At 50.3% G+C, this 20894-nt stretch overlaps 1 protein-coding gene across 2 annotated transcripts in view; it reads right to left on the bottom strand.

Moving 5' to 3' along the window:
• Nucleotides 1-1102: 1102 nt before the first annotated feature.
• Hip1 (huntingtin interacting protein 1) overlaps nt 1103-20894 on the bottom strand; it is a 125395-nt gene continuing 105603 nt past the window's right edge. For both annotated transcript variants that reach the window (XM_041648290.1, XM_041648291.1), the window contains exons 19-32: nt 20133-20268; nt 18911-18997; nt 18502-18609; nt 18285-18421; nt 16508-16618; nt 14847-14905; nt 14522-14615; nt 12872-12972; nt 11884-11989; nt 9788-9911; nt 7710-7771; nt 6377-6485; nt 5389-5470; nt 1103-5060 (exon numbers count right to left, since the gene is read on the bottom strand). In XM_041648290.1, coding sequence (XP_041504224.1) covers nt 5418-5470; nt 6377-6485; nt 7710-7771; nt 9788-9911; nt 11884-11989; nt 12872-12972; nt 14522-14615; nt 14847-14905; nt 16508-16618; nt 18285-18421; nt 18502-18609; nt 18911-18997; nt 20133-20268 — 1287 coding nt within the window. In that variant the 3' untranslated portion in view covers nt 1103-5060; nt 5389-5417. The remainder of the gene's footprint in view (nt 5061-5388; nt 5471-6376; nt 6486-7709; nt 7772-9787; nt 9912-11883; nt 11990-12871; nt 12973-14521; nt 14616-14846; nt 14906-16507; nt 16619-18284; nt 18422-18501; nt 18610-18910; nt 18998-20132; nt 20269-20894) is intronic.

The raw sequence follows: 20894 nt of genomic DNA, 5'->3' as shown, positions 1-20894 counted from the left end.
TGTCATCCTCCTGCCTGTTTCCCAAAGTCAGAATGACAGGTGCACACAATCTAAACCTGCTTCCTCACCACCCCCATCTTCTGCAATGCTGCAGAGAGAACCCACAACCCTGTGCTTGGTAGGCAAGCACTCAGTCTTTGAACTACACCTCCTTACAAACTGTGGTGGTTTGACTATAAATGGCCCCTGCTTGGCCCATAGGGAGTGTCAATATTAGGAGGTGTGACCTTGTTGGAGGAAGTGTGCCACTAGGGGTGGCCTTTGAGGTCTCAGAAGTTCAAGTTTTCTGCTGCCCACAGATCCAGATGTGGAACTCTCAGCCACCCCTCCAGTGCCCCTCTGCATGCATACCGCTATACCTCCTGCCACAATCATGGACTAAACTTCTGAACTGTAAGCCAGCCCCAATAAAATGTCTTTCTTTATAAGAGTTGCTGTGGTTATGGTGTCTCTTCACCAATGTTTCTTTAATCGTAATTTTAACATTTGTGTGCATATGCTTTTCAGTGCATACAGGTAGCCACAGAAACTAAGAGTGTAGGATCTCCTGGAGCTGGACCTACAGGGAGTTGTGAGCTACCTGGTGTAGGTGCTGGGAGCCTAACCAGGTCCTCTGGAAGAGCAGCAAGTATTCTTAAGCACTATGCCATCTCTCCAGCCACTTTGTGTATTTAAATTTTTTTTTTAAAGGAAGCAAGTCGGGTGTGGTGGTTCATGCCCTTAATCCTGACATTCAGACGGCAGGAGGACAATCTCCAAATTCAAGGCCAGCCTGGTCTACATAACTAGTTCCAGGACAGCCAAGGCTACACAGAAAAACCCGGTCCTGAAAAACAAAACAAAAAAATGGTGTAGCTTATGGGTATGTGTGTGTGCTCGAGTTTATGCATGCGTACTACATAAGTGTAGGAGCCCGAGGTCAATGGTTGGTGTTTCGATACCCGGGAACTGGAGTTAAGGTGGTGGTGAGCTGTCGTGTGAAGACAAACAAGACAACAGAGCCCAATTCTCAGGGCCACTGTCGCCCCTTGCTCATCTCTGTTCTCCGTGGCCAGGCTGACATCTTTATTGGAAAAATTGAAAACACAGATGCAATGTATTATACAAAGAAAGGTTTTCATTCCATAACAAAAGCTCTGTTGGGAGGAAACAGGAGCTGGTGGCCACCTGCCCTGGGAAGGTAGGCACGCAGTGAAAAGTGAAATTCACTGATAGGAACTGTTCTAATGGAAAACTGTGGAAAAGGTTAAAAACAGAAGGGGGGCATAAACGAACAAAAAACAACCCCATCCCTGCAAGTTTGAGAGTTGTTATAAGCTTGAGACATTTAGGTTATCACCAAGATTTAGTGGGATTCCTCGGTTTGTCCCTAGAATGCTAATCAGTTTAACTTAGGGTCTTCAAACCTGAGGTAGTTGAGGGTCACCTGAAAAATATGTCTGGAAGGTTCTATATGCTCGGAACTGGATCCAGCCCCATCTAACCAGCCGTTTCTGACTTTGGCTACTGGGAGAGGAGGCTCTCCACCACTGTGGTGGCCAGTCCCGTGCTGGGCTAGACCTGCTGGACAAGGGTGGCCAAGAGCTGTTCTGGATCGCTGTTGATGGCTTCCATCAGACAGTGCGGTCTCTGGGAACCCGAGAGGTGGAGGCAGGGCAAAGCCACTCTGTGTGGAAGGCCAATATCGAGGATCCAAGATGGCAGAGAGAGGGCAAAGCTGCTCTGGTGGCAGGATGATCCAAGATCATGCAGAGATGGCAAGGCCACTCTTATTGGCCGGCCAGTGTTGGGCCCAAAGGCTTTCTTTTATAGCAAGGTTCTCAGAGATCTGGAAAGGCAATAGTGTAGCTTGACTTTTGCCAGCTTTCAAAAATTAGGGTTATGCTGGGCGGTGGTGGCAAGGATCTCTGTAAGTTCGAGGCTAGTCTAGTCTACACAATGAGTTCCAGGACAGCCAGAGAAACCCTGTCTTGACCCCCACCCCTCAAATGAGAGTTAAATAGTGCAGGAGACCCTCCTACAACCAAGTTGCTGACAAAGAAATGAAAGCTTCCCTAGACACAAGATGAGAAGCAACTCCTAAGGTAAGAGAGAGAGGTCACAGCAGCCTAAGGTGACAAGTGCTTGTGACCTCAAGTTACCTGGTATAAAGCCTGATTCATCAGCCACACCCATTCTGAGACAGGACACCCTGGAGGTGTTTGGTTCTCCCAGATACTGGCTTAAGGGCACCTACATAGGCTGGATTCTAGGAACAGCATTGTGGGCAGGACAGTAAACAAGCCATTTAGGTTATAGTCTAATTTATTCTTCGGTCTTTTTTGAGATAAGGTCTCAGCATATAGCCCAGGCTAGACCTGAACTGATGATCCTCCTGCCTCAGATTCCCAAGTGCTGGGATTGCAGGCATGTACTGACAAGCCTGGTATGGTCAGTTAAATTTCCTGCTCAGATATGAACTAACCCCACAAAGGCAGATCTTCCTTGCACAGACATATCCTTAATCTTGAGGCAGCAGAAAACTACAACACGAAGATAACCACGAGACACAGCTGGATTGCAGTTTATCAACCCATCTGAGCCATTATTTTGTCCAACTTCTACCTTGAAAAAATGCTTTACTCAAACGTATGTGCACGCCACCAGTAGAGGGCATCACATCCCTCGGAGCTGGAGCTAGAGGTGGTTCTGGAGCACATGCTGTGGGGGCCCGGGCCAGAACTGGGGTCCCCTGGAAGGGAAGGAAGTGAACTGCTGAGCTATCCCTTCAGCCTTCCAGGTCCCTGCGCCGAGGATCTGCCCAGCAGTCTTTAGTCCACTGAGCCTCAGGAGGGCTTTAAAAAGCTGAGAAGTTCCTTCTGGGCTGCAAGAATTTTCAGAGTTTGGTATGTCCGGCCATTGGGTTAAAGACTCATGTTTAGGTAGCAGCAGAGCCAACAAATTATGGTCTAGGCTGAGTGAGATGGCTCACACCTTTCACCCCAATACTTGGGAGGCAGAGGAAAGGGCATCTCTCTGAGTTTAAGGACAATGAGATGTATGTAGATACTTTAAGGCCAGCCAGGGCTATTTAGTAAGACCCTGTCTTAAAAAAAAAAAAAGGTATATATAGTTTATACACACAGATAAATAATCCAATTTTTATTAAATTCTTTTTTCGAGACAAGGTCTCAGAATGTAGCCCAGGCTGTCCTTAAATTCAGGATCATCCTGCCTCAGTCTCCTGAATGCCAAGATTACAGGTCTGTACTACCAAGCCTGGCTAAAGAAAGGCAATTCCCGACTTGAATTACACTAAACAGTTCTGCTGCGACGCTGAGCAGGTAGGACCCTTGTTCTGTTGATTCACCTCGTGCTGGGGCGCTTGACTGTTTCGCTACTCAGGAAGAGATTAATTATTAGGGTTTTAGAGATGAGCCCTGCTCTATTGCTGTTTGATTTCCTCTTGCTGGGACACGTGTGTGCATGGTTCAATGCTAGCGGTCACCTTTGGAAAAGCTGACCTGCGGTGAGCACATGGATTGGCTTCATGGGCAGAAACGGGCCAACAATGCCACACATTGCTTGTTCTGGTCCTCGGATGCAGGAAATGCTAATCAGAGAAACATTCTTCTGGCACCAGACTGGGCCGTTCCTACTGCAGGTCATGTGTCTCAGCAGCCGCCTGCATTGCTGGGAGTTCCCGTAGTGCCAGCTTAGAAAATACTCTGGGACAGAGTGGGGGCGGGTGGAACAAGAAGAAGGGGGTTGATTCACAGTGATCAAACATCAGTCTCACAAACCAGTGCCCAGCAAAGCCGAGCCATGTCCCACAGGGGACAGGTTTAAGGACGTGCTCGCTGGCTGCCACCTAAGCAGCACAGATCAAGAAGGAAGATCGCCACCTCCCTGCTCCACCCTACAGATCAGAAGGTCACTTCATTCAGCGGTTGCTGCTTGCATCTAGGCGGGTTGCCTTCTGTCTCCACCCTGTCTTCAGGGGAGCAAGAGTGGGGAGTGGCAGAGACGGGTGTCATAGCCGGTGGTTCCCTTGCTCCTCTTCCCTGCTTCTCTATTCTTCAAGGAACCTGCCTGCTTTAGAATCCGAGACCAGAAATGACCAGAGATGGCTCTTTGCTCTGTGGTCTGTGAAGAGGGCAAGCCTAGTCAGCCACCCTCGGGCCTGATTGCCCCAAGCATCTCTGGGCAGGTGTTGCACGAAGATCGTTAGTAATAAATATGAAGAGTCCTACCCTGAGTCGAGTTCCCTTCCTGACGGGAGCAAGTGGGTCTGTGGAAGAAGTAGCACACGGAACCATCTTTATCTGGTTCAGTAGGATGCAGAAGCAGGCGGCTGGAAAAGGAACCACTTCTGGTTCCCTTTTGTCCCTCTTAGGGCCTTGTCTAGGTTTGATGGGAGGTGGTCCATGGCACAGGAAGTTGGCTCTGGGGGATGTAGTGTTGCTGCTCACACCAGCTCTATACTGGCATGTGATGGAGTGGTAAACCTGGTCACATGAGCTCCTAAGAAAATGTCCCCTGCACTGCTGGGCCCCTGGCACCTTTTTTTTTTTTCTTTTTTTTTAAACCTCTGGTGTTCCCTGGCTTGTGAAGGTGGACAGAGGCCCCGAGATGGCACCCGGGGTCAGACAATGAAGGCACTAGCTCTGCTTCAGACTTCAGAGGAGAACTGTCCCTCTGGAGAGTGGTCTTGACTGACAGAGAGCTGAGATGGGTGCACCAAGGCGTAGCCTGAGCCGCACCATGGTGTGTGGGAGGGCTTCCTCTCAGAAGGCTCAGAGGTCAGGGTGGGAGTGGGGGCTGGAACCCTTTTTGGGAGAGTTGGCCGTGTGAAACTTTCAAAATATAAAACCAAAATAACCAAACGACCACCAAATAGGAAGCAGGAGGGGATCCGCCAACTGCTAAAAGTGTAGTGTGGAGGGGGGGCCGCGGCTCTGGCGCTCTCCGCCAGGACACTCGATCCTGTCCCTCTGCCTGTGGATTCGGGTGGCAGTCCGGTTTGCAATCCAGCGGAGTTCTGATGCTCACAAGTTTGTGCGAATGACAAAATGCAAAGACTGAGGAAGGGGGAGAAAAAGAAGAGGTGTCAGATGTCCCCTCTCCACGCTCCCAGCGACAAGAACCCTCTCTACGCAGGACATGACCGGTGAGGAAGTAGAGAGCAGGCGGGAGAGGTTGGCCGTGTCGCTGTTTTTCTGTGAACCTGAGCTCGCTCATGGCCAACACTGGCCTGCCTATACGTCAGGGCCATAGGGAAGGACTCGTGCACCCAGAGAGGAGTCATGAGGGGACACGATGGGCTTCAGCTTTTGTCAGTAGAGGTCTGCGAGGACCTGGTGTGCCAGGGTGGGGACTGTCACAAACTGAAGGGGAACAGGGATTTACATTCTGACGTGTGGGGCGCTGGCGTGGCTCTACTCTTCTTCAGGTATTGCTTCCTGAACAGTAGCCGGCGATGCTTCTGTCCCTAAAAACAAAAACAGCAAAAACATTTCACAACGGAACCGCGTGCATACACCAACTCTTCATGCCAGGCGGACCCCATGTGAGAGACCTTCAAGCTCATGACGGCCATACTTGCTTTTTAAAACAGAACCCTTTAAAAAGTATGTGTGTGTGTGTGTGTGCATGCGTGTGATGTGTTGGTACACACATGCCAGGGTCGGAGTGTGGAAATCAGAGGACAAGTTTTCCGGGAATTGGTTTTATCCTCCTGTAGGTTCCAAGAAGTGGGCTCAGGTCATGATGCTTTGCGATTTTAGCTACTGAGCCATCTTCCTGGCTCCACACTGCGGTCCTTTCAGGCTCTAGAGCCAGAACCTCAGAATCCCTGTGCCTTGTCTGCCAGCTCTCCACTGACCATTCTTCATCTACTGTAGGCTTGCTAGCAAGGTTGTGTGTGCGTGTGTGTTTGTGCGGGTGTGGGTGCGTCTGTGTCCGTCCCAGGGGTGCCAACTTCGAGCCCCAGGACCCACCTGACAGCTCACAACTGTGCGCAACAAGAACAGATCAAGGTGAGTAACCCAGGAGGCCCTGGCTGCAGCGATGAAGACACAAGTTCACCAGTCAATGTGGAAGCTTTTATAATATTCAGTTTGTTTGTTTTTGGCTTTGTAGCCTAGGGTGGCTTCAAATTCCCAATCTTTCTGCCTCTGTCTCCTAAGTGTTAGGTTTACAGATGTGTGCCACCCAGGTTAAAGCTGAAGCTTTGAAGCTTCTTAATTCTCTATGACTTGCCCATAGGTTTAAGGATTACTTAGGAATGGAAAGGGGACAGGAAGACCAGGAAGTGACAGGCCAGAGGGTCCCATTCTACTAGGGGAAGGCCTGTCTCTTCTGCAGCACCGACAGGAAGTACCCAAAGTGTGCCCACCTTCTTCCCAGCCCTCAGCAACACCAGCCAGCTCGTAGTGTTTCTTCCGAAGCTCTCCTAGCTTTTGACGCTCCTTCTGTAGGTCATTTTCCAGCTCCAGAACCCTAACCTGTGGGAAAAGGGTATGAGAGGGTCTCCCATTGGTTTAATTCAGTTTAAAAACCTTACCCTTCTGAATGTCCTATGGATGAGCTATGTTCCCACCACTGTATCTTTCCTTTGTATCTCTCAGTCTCTGTCTCTTTTGAAGTAGGAGAGATTGGGTCCAGGGACTCATGTATGATAGGAAGTACTGTACCACTGAGCCACACCCCAGCCCCTCACTGGGGGATTCTAGGCAGGGGCTCTACCTCTGAGCCACACCCCAGCCCCTCACTGGGGGATTCTAGGCAGGGGCTCTAAGACCTAGTGACACCTAGCCCCTGTAAAGCTCCTTTGGTCACTCCTTGGGACTTGTCTTCCCTAGACTTAATCTGGTCTCTCTGTGGCTCAGATCCCTTCTTCCATCATATCCATCCCATCTCCACAGCTCACTCAAATCCATTTAATGGATGGAGCTATCTTCCTAGCCCGAGAGGAGACTGCTAAGGTTATAGCGCAGCCCCCAGTATAATTCTTTTTTGAGACAGGATCACAGGTAGCATAGACTGGCCTTAAACCACACTGTTTCTTCACCTCCCTAGAGCCAGGATTACAGGTATACAACATAATATTTAGCCTTCTCTCCTCTTTGTTCCCATTTTTAATTATGTGCACATGTGTGTGTGGGGGTGCATATTCAAGTGAGTATATAGGTGCCTACAGAGGCCAGAAGGTGTTGGATCCCCGAGAACTGGAGTTACAGGTCGTTGTGAGCAAATGCTCTTAACTGCTAAGCCAGCTCTGCTGGTTTTTGTTGTTGTTGTTAAAGATTTATTTATTAATTATGTATACAGTGTTATGCCTGCATAGATGCTGCAGATCAGAAGAGGGCACCAGATCTCATTACAGATGTTTGTGTGAGCCACCATGTGCTTGCTGGGAATTGAACTCGGGACCTCTGGAAGAATAGTCAGCGCTCTGAACCTCTGAGCCATCTCTCCAGCCCCTTGTTTTTTGTTTTTGTTTTTAATAGATTCTTGCTCTATAGCACATATGGGCCTCAAACGCATGGCAGTCCTCCTGCCTCAGTCCTCCAAGTGCTGGGATTTTTACATGCATGCTCACCCCTGGCTTCATTTTCCCCGAAGTTACTCTCTTTCTCTCTGGCTTCTCCCTGGGGAAATGATACTCGGGGGATGAAGTGCAGGGAAAGGAGCCAGCCCGACCGTAGACATGGCCTCGGTTTTCTTACCTGAGAATCCATCTCCTGGCGCTTGATCTGGGTGAGTGTCATGCTTGAGAAATCCATACTGTCTGCAAGGATGGACACAGGAAGATCCCATCAAAGGATGTCCCGAGCTGACAATTGCGAGGACCACGTCGAGTCCCCCACTGCAGTGCTTGGCCTGCACTTTGCCACCACAATGGTTACAAGCTGAACTGTCCCACAGGCTCAGTTTGGAATACTTATTCCCTAGCTGTCGGTGCTATTTTTGGGAGGCTGTGGAATGTTTAAAGGCTGGGCCTGGCTCACAGAAGCAGGTCCCCGGAAGCATGCATTTCTTTGTGTGTTTATTAGTGTGTATAGGGGCATGGCATGGATGTTCATGTGTGTGAGTGTGCATTGACCGCGTGGGTCCAGCCTCAGTGACAAACTCTTTCCTAGAGAGGCATCTCACCAGTCCCTGGACAGATAGAGAATCACTATGGAAACGTGCCCGGGAGCATGTTTGTAGGTTAAGTGGGAAAAGCCACTGTAGATGTGGGCAGTGATAATCCATGTGTTGGGTCCTGGTCTGAATTAAAGGGAGAAAGTGGAAACGAGGTGAGGTCTCCTGTAACCCCAGCACTATGGGGGCAGAGGCAGGAGGATCTCCGGGAGTTTGAGGACAGCTTGATCACATAGTGAGTTCCAGGTCAGCCAGGGGTACCCAGTGAGACCCAGATTCAAAACAGCAACAGACAGACAGACAGACAAAAAGAGAGCAATTAAGCAAAGGTGGGGGTGGAGATGGGGTGAGCACCAGCATTTGCCCGCCTCTGCTTCCTGACATAGCATGGATGCAATGCTACCAGCTGCCCCACGTTCCTGCCACCCACACTCACGCCTTCCCACCACCGCGGACTGTACCCTCACACTGTGAGCTGAAATAAACCCTACCTTCTTAATTTTGTTTTTTTACACATTTACGTGAGATGTGTGTGTGTGCACCCCTCACGTGCCATGCCGTGAGAGTGGAGGCCAAAGACAGCCAATTCTCCTCTCACGTGGGGCCTGGGCCTTGAACTCAGGTCACCAGACTTGGCAGCAGTCACCTCTGAGCCCAAATCCTCCTTTTACCAAGGCCTTTGGTCTGCTCACAGCAATGAGAAAATTAACTAATTCATGGTTAACAAGGGTCTGATTCTCTGGGAACAACTTCCCCTCTAGTGACTTTTCTCTGACCTCAGGAAAGTAGCAGACAGAAAACAATATACACTTTTTCCCCCTTTTTTTCTTTCTTTCGTTCTTCTCTCTCTCTCTCCCTCCCCCCCCCCCCCCTCTCTCTCTCTCTCTCTTTTTCTTTTTGGGTTTCTCTACATTTTAGAGCCTGTCCTGGAACTCGCTCTATAGACCAGACTGGCCTCGAACCCATGGAGATCTGCCTGCCTCTGCCTCCTGAGTGCTACAACCCAGCCATAAAAACCTACTTAATAGCCTGCCATTATAGCAAGATGGTGGTGGTTCACACATTTAATCCTAGCACTAGGGAGGCAGAAGCTGCCAGATCTCTGTCGAGTTCAAAGCCAGCCTGGTCTACAGAGCAAGTTAGAGGACAGCCAGGGTGACATATTGAGCCCTGTCTCAAAAACCTAGAAAAAAAATCATGTTTATGTGAGGTCCTGCCTCAGGAGGTCAGCATGTCTATAAAAAGACCAAAAGAACAACCTGACTTCATACGTGCCAGGGAAGCACGGTGCTGACTGAGCTACATCCCTAGCCAAATACATCCTTCGTAAGAGTGTGTCTAGGAAGAGCTGGGTGAGGTGGCGCACACCTTTAATCCCTGCACTCAGAAGGCAGAGGCAGGTGGATCTCTGTGAGTTTGAGGCCAGGACTACTTAGTGAGGTCCCATGTCAGAGAGAGAGAGAGAGAGAAAGAGAGAGTGTGTGTGTGTTATGGGGAGAATCAACAATGGAAGAGACCCAACCTCTGGCCCCATACATATTCGTATGCATACCTACAAGCACATCACACACAAAAAAGAAAGAAGGAAAAAGAATTAAAAAAAAAAACAGAATTAAATTGAGATCATGGTGAAAGAGATTCAGAGTGGCTGAAAAGTTACCTGTCTCCTCAATTTGAGATTTGCCGGAAATGGTTGAGGCCACTACAGCGGCCGTGGCCTGGTTCACTCCCCGCGAGGCCTGCTGAAGCTGGGTCAGATTGACGCTGCCCTTGTTAGCTTTCACCTGCAGGGACAAAGGACATTAATGTTCAGCTCCATCAGAAGCAGCGAGGACGGTACCAAGCAGCTCGCCTGGTGGCACTCAGCCACCACCAACTGTCATCACCAGGTCACCAGTCAACCTCTCAAGGTCACTGTTTCCTGTGGGACCAACCCCCGTCAGAGCGGAAAGAGACCCTGGCATATGGGTTGGGTTACCCTACACTCTAGCTTGCACAACTGTCTGCAGGAACTCTTCTGTGTGTGGGAAAACCTGTGATCCTAAGAGATGCAGGAAGAACAAAGAACATTCGTGGGGTGAAGTTCTGCTTCACTGGTGAGGAGACCTTGGTCAGTAGCTCTGTGTGAGGATGAAACGGGGCAGTGATTCAGAGACAACGGAGGGACAGACATGGGTTACATGGGCTGTAAGGGATCAGTCAGGTGACCTGTAGTCTATATCAAGTTTCATCACCCTTGGCTGGCCTGGAGCTCATCATGTAGACCAGGCTGGCCTCGAATACAGAAGACTAGACTAACCTGCCTTTGTTTCCTGAGTACAGGGACCAAATGTGTGTGCCAGCACGCCGGGCTAACGGATATCATGCTTGGTGAACAGATACTGTTTTGATTTTAAATACTAGAAATGGAACCCAGGGCCATGTGCTTACTACACAGGTGCTCTATCACTGAGCCACACCCCAGCCCCTCACTGGGGATTCTAGGCAGGGCTCTATCACTGAGCCACACCCCAGCCCCTCACTGGGGATTCTAGGCAGGGCTCTATCACTGAGCCACACCCCAGCCCCTCACTGGGGGATTCTAGGCAGGGGCTCTACCACTGAGCCACACCCCAGCCCCTCACTGGGGGATTCTAGGCAGGGGCTCTACCACTGAGCCACACCCCAGCCCCTCACTGGGGGATTCTAGGCAGGGGCTCTCCCACTGAGCCACACCCCCAGCCCCTCACTGGGGGATTCTAGGCAGGGGCTCTACCACTGAGTCACACCCCAGCCCCTCACTGGGGGATTCTAGGCAGGGGCTCTCCCACTGAGCCACACCCCAGCCCCTCACTGGGGGATTCTAGTCAGGGCTCTACCACTGAGTCACACCCCCAGCCCCTCACTGGGGGATTCTAGGCAGGGGCTCTACTATTGAGCAATGGCCCCTGCCTCTTACCAGGGCAAGTGCTTTGCCAGTAAACGCTACCCTCAGCCCATTTGAAATGACCTTCGATTGTTTTATTTATGCAGTATTTATGTGTAGGTGTGCATGTGGAAGTCGGAGAACAACATGTATGAAAGACTAACTGTGGCATTCATTTTTCTCATCCTCCTATGTAGGTACCAGAGATCAAAGTCACATTATCAGGTTTGGCAGCAAATGCCATCTCCCTAGCTCCTGTTTAAATTTTTTATTTTGAGCCAAAGTCTTGCTCAGGTTGTCACCAAATTCACTTTGAGCCCAGGCTAGTCTTTCATTTTTAATTTTCCTGCCTCATCTTCCCAAGTAGGCAGGATGACAGGCCTATGTCACCTGGTCCACCCAAATGCTCCTTGAATGACGGCATTGCTACTTGGAGGCTGGCATGCCTGGGACCCTCAAAAGCTGCCTAATGATAAAGACGAGAACAGCAAGGCACGCAAGTGATGAGACGGGTGGAGGGGCTTCTTACTATTGTCATATATTAGGCTTTAAAAGAGGTTGCTATGGCATCATACAGTGATGGCACACGCCTTTAATTCCAGCATTCCGGAGGCAGAGGCAGGCAGATCTCTGTGAGTTCGAGGCCAGCCTGGTCTAAAGAGCAAGTTCCAGGACAACCGGGGCTACACAGGGAAACCTGTCTAAAGAAAAAAGGCTGAACTTTTACTCAGGACCCAACCAAGCAGGGCTATGGATTATCACCTGTCCTAGAGGTCGGTTTCATGGCTCAAGTCCTCTCTAACTCAGCCAGCCTCACCGTGTGCTGGAGCAGCCTGCACGATTGTGCCTACCTTGGATGCAGCCACAAGCTGAGCTGTGCTAGCAGCAATCTCGTGTGAACACACCATCAGTTCCTCGAACTTCCCTTTGCCTTGGACCACGAGATCAGCAGCATCCCTGAGAACCCAGAAGAGCCACGGGGGATGAGGTTGCAGAGAGCAGAAGCCATCATGATCCCCCCTCGACAGGAAAGGCAGCCTGCTTGCCCTACCCCAGGTTGTCCTCTCTCTCAAACTTCCAGTGCTAGCCACTTCATTTTGTACTTTTGTATTTATTTGTGTATGTACGCAAAGGTGTGTGTGTGTGTGTGTGTGTGTGTGTGTGAGAGAGAGAGAGAGAGAGAGAGAGAGAGAGAGGAGAGGGAGAGAGAGAGAGAGCGCGCATGTGGAAGCCAAAGGACCACCTCAGATATCTTTCCTCGGGTGTAGTTTTTAGGGCTGGAGTCTCACTATACAGCCCTAGTTGCCTCAAATACAGAGTTCCATCTGCTTTGTCTCCCAAGTGCTAGGATTGAAGGCATATACGCCCCATGTCTGTCTCCAGCTTATTCTTTAGATATGTTCTCTTTTTTGTTTTTAAATTTATTTGTATGGTGTTTTGCCTTCATGTATGTATGTGTGAAGGTATTGGATCCCCTGGAACAGGAGTTATAGACAGTTGTGAGCAGCCATGTGGGTGCTGGGAATTGAACCAGGGTCCTCTAGAAGAGCAGTCAGTGCTCTTGACCACTGAGCCATCTCTCCAGCCCCAGATTTTAACAACTTTTGGGGCCAGGTATGATGTTGCACGTCTTTGATCCCACCACTTGGGAGGCAAAGGCAGGTGGATCTCTATGAGTTCAAGGCCAACCTGGTCTACATAGTGAGTTCGAGGCTAGTCAGGGTTACCTAGAGAGACTCTATGCTATGAAATGGATACTTTTTTCTCTCTTAGCAACTGTCCGGGGTGGATCAGTGGGATGGGGAAGGGAATATAGGAACCTTGGAGGAAGACACTTACACCATGATGGTAGCTCCCCAACCAACAGCTTTGGAGGCAGATATAAGTCCTTCTGTCCACCGAGAGTTCTTGGCATAAAATTCTTTAGGGGATGCAGTACCCTATAGAAGCAAAAATAGAATAGTTTGGTTAGTTGTTTTTATTTCATTTCATCCTTAAACAGATTTCACATATAAATGCCTAGCTTGCATGGACATGCACCACGTGAGTGTGCAGGTCAGAAAAGGGTTCAAATGCCTTGGATTTGGAGTTAGAGGGTAGTGGGAGGCCACACTAGGTGCTGGGACTCAAGCCTTGGTCCTCTGCAAGAGCAGCAAGTGCTCTTAACTGTTGGGCCGTCTCTCCAGCCTGGGTTGTTTTTAGACAGGCTTTACTACATGGCCTAAGCTATCTCCCAATTCTTGTTCTTCCTGCCTCAGCCAAGTGCTAACATTATAGGCATGTACCGCCATACCCAGGGGTTTTTCTTTTAAATTACATTTATTTGTATATTTTGTGTGTACAGGTGGGTGGACATGTTCATGCCATGGTGCAGGTGTGGAGATCAGAGGACAGCTTGTAGGAACTGGCTCTATCTTTCTATAACGCATGACCTGGAGCTTGAACTCATATTGTTAGGTGTGGCAGCAAGCTCCTTTACTTGCTGAGCCATCTTGCAGGCCCACTACCCAGCTATTAACAGCTAATTTTACAGAATGCCTCTGAAGTGCTAAGTGCCTTTATTCTCACGTTAGGTATAAGAAAACTAAGATGCAGTGAGGCAAAATAACATTAAGTCTTGGAGGTAATGAATTAAAGTAAATCTCCAGCTTTTAAAAAGGATTTATTTTTAACTTTTAATTGTGTGTGTAAGAAAATGTAGGTGCCCAGTGATGCCAGAGGCATCTGATGCTCTGGAGCTGGAGCTGCAGGCAGTTGTGAGCCACTGATATGGATGCTGGGAGCTGAACCCAAATGGCTCAGATGACCAGGAAGTACTCAGCCATCTTTCCAGCCCATAATTTGGTCTCTATGTATAGACCAGACTGGCCTTGAACTCACAGAGATCTGCCTGCCTCTGCCTCCCAATACTGGAAATAAACCATGCACGGTTTTATGCAGAGTCTGGGACAGAATCCATGGTTTTTATAGATGACAGGCTAGGACTCTACCAATTGAGCTACATCCTCAACTCACGAAGGGAGTTATGAGAGAAGGTCCAGCTATGCAGCCCACACTGAGGTCAAACTTGAGATCCTCCTGCCTCAGCCTTATGAGCATTTGGACTGTTAAAAGGGTTAAGTATGTGCAGGTCTGGAAATCTAGAAGACCTGTCTCCTATGTCTGAGGATGGACAGACAGTACCAGGTCTATGGCTGGGATCTGCCCAGTTTCCCAGAGTCCTCAGCTGTCCCCCAAAGACTTAGATTTGCAGCGTCAGTGGGGTTTCCACAGTAGGGCTGTATGGCCTCTGGGAGCTGGGGCTAGAAGTTACCGGCTGATTGCTCCCTAGAGGCAGCTACCAGGGAACCCTCAACTGCCCACAGTGTCGGGGAAATATCCCCAGGGATGGCAGATCTGCCCGCGGTGGAGTACCGTTGAAGCCCACACAGCGAAACCAGATTCTAACACACGCGGAGGGAGAGGGAGCTGACACCACAGCCTGCCTACCCTGCCACTTTCCACGATCTCCTTCTGGAGGTCCTTGGAGGCCACGACGAGGACCTTGATGGCTTGCATCAGACTGGTACAGGAACCAAGGATCCTAGTCAAGAGAAAGGGTTGGTGACGGGACACTAAGAAGAAAAAGAACAACTTGATTTCTCATCCCTAAGCCAGGAAAACCTTGAGTAGCAATGAGGGGCAGGAAAGGTGTTGGGGTTGCTGGAGGACCCTGAAGCGTCGCCTTGGAGGCAAGCTGGTGAGTGACAGTTCCCTGTGGGCCTCGCTTTCAAGGACCTTGCTTACCTACTGCCACCACAGTGCTCTCACTGACCTTTCGTTCACCTCCAACTTGACTCCCGTGTCTCCTGCTCGAGATTTACTGAGTATTTCCTGTTAAAAAGAAGCATGTCTGGTTTCTTTTCTCTCTGTGTGTGTATTACTGGGAACTGAGCCCGGGCTTCCTTCATACTCTCTGATAAACAACGGCCTCAGGTCCTCACTGTTGGGGGATTCTAGGCCAGCTACATCTCCACCCCAAGAAGCATGGTTCCTAAATGTATCATGAACCCAACCCGACCCAACACCACTGCCTTGATACCCTCTGGATCCAACAAGGTGTGGTAGCCTAGAAGGCTGAATCTCCGCATCTTCATCTCTGTCTTTGTGAGTCAGAAAAACCCCAGACCCCCCTCTTGTCTATAGGGTGGCAGACAGCTGGAGCTGATGGCTCTAGCCCTGGCAAGTTTTGACCTTGGCCCTTGGGCTGATGTCCATGAAACACACTAAGAGCTGCAGTACCTGTCCCCAGGGGCAGCTGCTACCAGATCCACTAGGTGGGTGCTCACACCACAGCAGGGAGTGAGTCTTCCACAAAAGGAGCCACGCGAGACCTTTCTAATGGGGGCCCATTCAGCTGCTCCTGAGGAGTTCTTGAACACCCACCCATCAGGCTTCCTCGGGCATTTTATTATTGTGACAGTGAAGGCTGGCTCTAGCTGTCAACCTGACAGCCGAGACTCACTTAGCAAGAGAGTTTCAATGAGAGACTTGGGGTTGGCTTGTGGGTACATCTGCAGGAGGGATGTCTTAAGTTAACTGATGTGGGACGACCCAGCCCACCATGGGCAGCACCATTCCCTAGACAGGGAGTACTGAACTGCGTAAGAGGGGAGAAATCAAGTTAACGCAAGCAAGCAAGTGAACACGTATGCACAAATGCTCTGCTCTTGACTGTGGATGTGATGTGATGTGCACTTCCAACTCCTGTCTTGGTGACTTCCCTGCAGTGCCCTTAAACTGTAAGCAAAAATAGACTCTTCTCCCCTAAGTTACTTTTTTTTTAAAATTATTTATTGTGTATACAGTGTTTTGCCTTCAGGTCAGAAGAAGGCACCAGATCTCATTAAAGATGGTTGTGAGCCGCCATGTGCGAATTGAACTCAGGACCTCTAGTAGAGCAGCCAGTGCTCTTAACCTCTGAGCCATCTCTCCAGCCCCTAAGTTGTTATTTGTTAGATGTTTTATCACAGCAACAGAAATGAGGCTACATTAATGGCTGCCCTAAAGAAACAGGATTTAAAGCCCAGCCAGGTGGGGGAACTCACGTAAGTCATGTGATTATCAGCCAGCCTGGAAATCAAACTCCAGGTGGCTGACAGCAAAATATCCTACCTGGGAGGAAACCGCTCCTCTTTCTTTGTAAGGGCCTCGTTTTCATCCCCTCATTGGTGCAGTGACCTTGGCCTTTGATTTTTGTTTTCTCTTTCTTTTCTTCTTAATTATGAGACAATATCTCACATAGCCCAGGCTGGCTCCAAACTTACTATACAGCAGAGGACGACCTTGAATTCACCTGCTCTACCCCCAGGACTGAGGTCACAGGTCTACATCACCACATTGGCTTCTCTGGCAGGAGTCTAAGACACTCCTGAGGCACAGTGCTGCCCGAGAGAACTGATGGGAGCGTTGCTCCTACAGAGTCCTCTCTCTCACCTCTATCCGGGTGGTGGCAGCCTCAATGGCAGCTGAAGTGGCGGCCATCTCCTTGTCTACGAGGTCACCCAGCTCTTCCTGTTTGATGTCCAGGCCCCTGGGCAGCAATTCCTGTGAGCAGTACCACAGAGGTTAAAAGGACAGGAAGTCGACCCCTGCCTCTGATGGATGTCGAGTGTAGGGATTAAGGGTGCGAGCTGCCACACCTGTTCTGACCCCCACCCCTTTATTTTCCCTAAGAAAGGGTTTCTCTGTGTACCCCAGGCTGTCCTGGAACTCACTTTGTAGACCAGCCTGACCTTGAACTCAGAGATCCCCCTGCTTCTGCCTCCCAAGTGCTGGGATCAAAGGTGTGGGTTACCGCGTCTGGTATTAATTTTTTAAACAAGGTCTCATGAAGCCCAGGTTAGCCTTAAACTCTCCACATAGCCCCGACTGTCCTCGAATCCTCCTGCCTCAGCCTCCGAAGAGCTGAGATTACAGGCAGGTGCCACCAAAGCCAGTCATCTTACTATTCTGCCTCAGCTCTAGGGCACCGAACAGAAACAGCTGCTCATGCATTTCTGTACTTTCATAAATACCTAATGCAAACTTTTTGTGTGTGCATGGTCACGCATGTAGAGGGCCACACGTATGTACAGATGTGAACATCCATGTATGTATGGAGTCCAGAGGACAACTTGAGGTGTCATTCCTGAGGAACCATCCACCTTTTCTCCAAGGCACAGTCTCTTCCCTGGCTGGTGATTCACCAGGGAGGCCGTGCTCCCTGGCTGGAGAGCCCCGAGGAGTCTGCCCAGCCCTGTGGATTCAAGTCTGTACCACCATGCTCAGCCGTTTTTCTTTTCTCTTTTTAATACAAGTTCTGCAGACTGAACTCATGATCTCATGCATTTTAGGCGAGTACTTTGCCCAGTGAGCCACCTCTCCAGCCTCTCTGAAAGTCATTTTGTGGATACCCAACACATACACTCTAGCTTCATGGAATGAATGCGTGCCCTGTGGCAAGATGCCACCCTCTGAGCGACACTGCCACCACCTTCCCAAGATGGGCTGTGCAGACCTTTGAGAGCCCGTCACAGCTGGGCTTGTTGACTTCCGATATTAGCTCATAGGAGGGGGTGCAGAGGCCTATACCTAAGGGTCCAGCCATTGCTCCCAGTCACTTGTATGCAATTCTGCTCTAATGGCACAGGGTCCTCAGGGTTTCAGGGAAGGGCAGGAGACGTGGGGATTCACCTGTGTGACCATAGAGAAGCCATCACCCATGTTGGGTGAAGACTTTGCTGAGAGGCTGCTTTGGGGTTCCCCACATCCCTGTCAGTCATCCCTCACCCTGTTCTGTAAGGAAGGCCAAACTCATTGGTACCCAGGATGAACTTCAGAGGAATCGGATTTTGGTTTGTCACTAGGACCTCAGCGGGAGGGAGTAGGCATTGTTTACATCTCCTCGGGGTGTGAATTCTCATGATACTTTTGGGTCTGTGTCCACGTTAGGTGTCACTTGCCAAGCCAACAACAATACTTAGAGATGGGTAACAATTTATCCTCTTCTCTGGCAGTGACGCATCATGGTGCCGCCAGCAGGCCAGTGAATTAAAACACATAAACGAGGTAAAGTGGTCCAGGCCTGTAATCCCTCGAGGTGGAGGCAAGAAGAGAGGCATTCAGGGTCATCCTTGGCTACATAGAGAGTTCAAGGCCAGCCTGGGCTACAGGAGACCTTGTCTCAGACAACCAAACAACAACAAAAAACAAATCACATTATTAATGGTACCTCGCCAATGGCCTTGATCTTGCTGAGGAAATTCCTCATGGCTGTGCTGTCGGCCTTACTCATGGCTTCATCTTCCTCCAGGGAGGACAGAAAGGCCAGGGTTTCCCTGCCATATTGCCTACAGGCCTCTGTCAGAGCTGGAGATAGGAGAGACAGGTGTTCAAACACCTCTTGTTTTCCTTGTTCTCAGGGGCCTCCCCTCCACCCTGATACTCACAGTCGGCTGGCTCAGACGGGGCCCGGAGGCTGGTGGCGCTTCCCTGAATGATGGTGTCGCTAGTCAAGTGGGCAAGCAGGGTCATCGAGTGCAGAAGCTCACTGATGTCTGCAGGGAGAAGGAAGTAAAGCCTCAGGCCCAGTGGTGGCGCTGCTGTCTTTCTATTCCGCTTAGATTTATTTTTACTTAATACATGTATTCCTGAATGCAGATACCCCCAGAGGCCAGCAGAGGGCGTCAAATGCCCAGGAACTGGGGTTTCAGGCAGCTGTGAGCAGCCTGAAGTGAGGTGGGTGGGGAGAATCGAAACTGGGTCCTCTGAGGACGAGCACTCTTAACCCCTGGCCATCTCTCCAGCTCCCCTCTGGTTGCCCCTTGCGACAGAGCCCATGTCCTGTGTTCCGCATACCTTCTGGGCAGGCCAGATACTGGCTATGGTTCTTCTCCAGTTGCTCGAGGCAGCTAGACACAGCCTTGACTTTGGAGAGAAGGTGATCTGAGGGGAGACAGGCAGCAGCAGAAAGGAGTTCTCACATTAGCTCTACAGAAGCAGCTAGGTGGGCGGGATGACCTGCTGGGAGTCCCTGCCCTGTGGGCTTTCCCTTAGATGGGAGGAGGGAGGGAGGGCTGCTGGCTGCGCTCATTCTAATGTGCTGGACACATTCTTTTTGCTTCCTTCTTTCTTTTGAGGCAGGGTCTCCTGTAACCCAGGCTGGCCTTGAACTCACTAAGCAGCCAAGTTCTGATCTTCCTGCCCCCTTCCCCAAAGTGTCAGGAAATCAGGCACGAACCATCAGACCCAGTATCTACTGGTACTAGAACTAGAACCTAGGGCTTTGTGTATGCTAGGCAAGCACTCTACCAACTGAGCCACACCCCAGCCTCCAGAACTGCCTCTCACTTTACTATTATGGTACTGCTCACTACAGGGGCACTGCACGCTATAAGGTGTGAAGCTCAAGGGTCTCTTAAAAGCTCATAATATTGATATTATTATTATTATTTTATTTTGAGACAGGGTCTCACTACATAGCTCTGTCTGCTGTCTGCCCTGGAACTCACAAAGATCCTCCTGCCTCTACCTCTGCCTCCTAAGTATAAGTTCATGTTCCAATGCTTGGTTTCCCATTTTGGCGCTACTTTGGGAGGCTATGGAAAGGTAGGAGGTGGAGCCTATTGGGGCAGAGTAGGTCACAGGGGGCAGATCTCGGGAGCCGGTTCTTCCTGCCTATGTCCTGGCTTGTTCTCGGCTCAGTGCACCCTGACCGCGAGCACATCACATGCTCTCACAGCCATGAAGACAGCAGCTCTTCCACGCCTGCCTCTTCACTGTGGACCAGAACCTTCTGAAATTGTGGCCCAAACGAATCTTTTCTCCCTTAAGTCACTTCTGTCATGCTAGGGTCAGCGTGACACAGCACAACCGGGCAGTGGGTGCCTCAGCTGCCAGGCTGACGAAGTCATAAGTGCTCAGGCAGTATGCCACAGAGGTTCCGATTTAACTGACCTAGGGTGAAGAGGGTGGGCACACCCCGGGGGCTCTGCGCGCAGCTAGGCTGAGGACCCTGAGCTGGGTGGGCTTCCTGTGAGATCAAACCCCAGGCAGCTGGAGGTGGGCATCAGAAAACTACCTGTGGACCCTGCACAGCTGATGAGGGTGGGCTCCTCAAGCTGGCTCAGCGCCTCCTGTATCTCACGCTCTGCAGCCTTCCTGGTCCCTGCCAAGAGTTTTTTCCTCTGGTCCTTCATCTGCTGGCCCACGGATTCCTAGAAAAAGGCCAGAAAGGTGGGAGTTGGCCGGGCACAGCACAACGAACCCCAGCAGCATCCACCTGGGACCACACTGGGATGCCTGGCCTCTCATGGTGGCGCTAGTGAGATCCAAGCTGGTCAGCTCCACGCGGGAAAACAATATCTGACCTTGGTCCACAGGTGTGCGCAAGGGCCAGTGACCCACCTGGTGACCCACTCCCAGGGTGGCTGAGGACTGCTAACGTCGTCGTCATCTCGATTAAGATAAACCCGGATTAATAAAGCACACCTCTGGCTGTGTCCTAGAGGATTTCTCAAGATAACTAAAACCCAACATGGGTTCTCTGGAAGAGCACAAGCATCGAGCCTCTGAGACATCTCTCCAGCCGAGACTCATGGATCTCAAGCTGGCCTCAAACTCAGAATTAGGGAGCTGCGGATAGCTGGAACTTCCGATCCTCCTGTCTTTACCTCCTGAGTGCTGGGATTACAGGTCTGAGCCTGCATACTCTGTTGACGTGGTCTGCAGACCAAACTCAGGACCCAGTGCATGGGAGACAAGCGCTCTGCCCACTCAGGTATATCCCTGGCCCACACAGTTTTCTTCTTATACAAAAAGAGGCATTTGGCTTTAGGAACTG

The sequence above is a fragment of the Microtus oregoni genome, unplaced genomic scaffold (assembly GCF_018167655.1).
Source record: "Microtus oregoni isolate MIOR12 unplaced genomic scaffold, Mior012 000003F_ref0000135, whole genome shotgun sequence".
NCBI classification, from domain to species: Eukaryota; Metazoa; Chordata; class Mammalia; order Rodentia; family Cricetidae; genus Microtus; species Microtus oregoni.
This window is presented reverse-complemented; position numbering and strand designations above follow the sequence as displayed.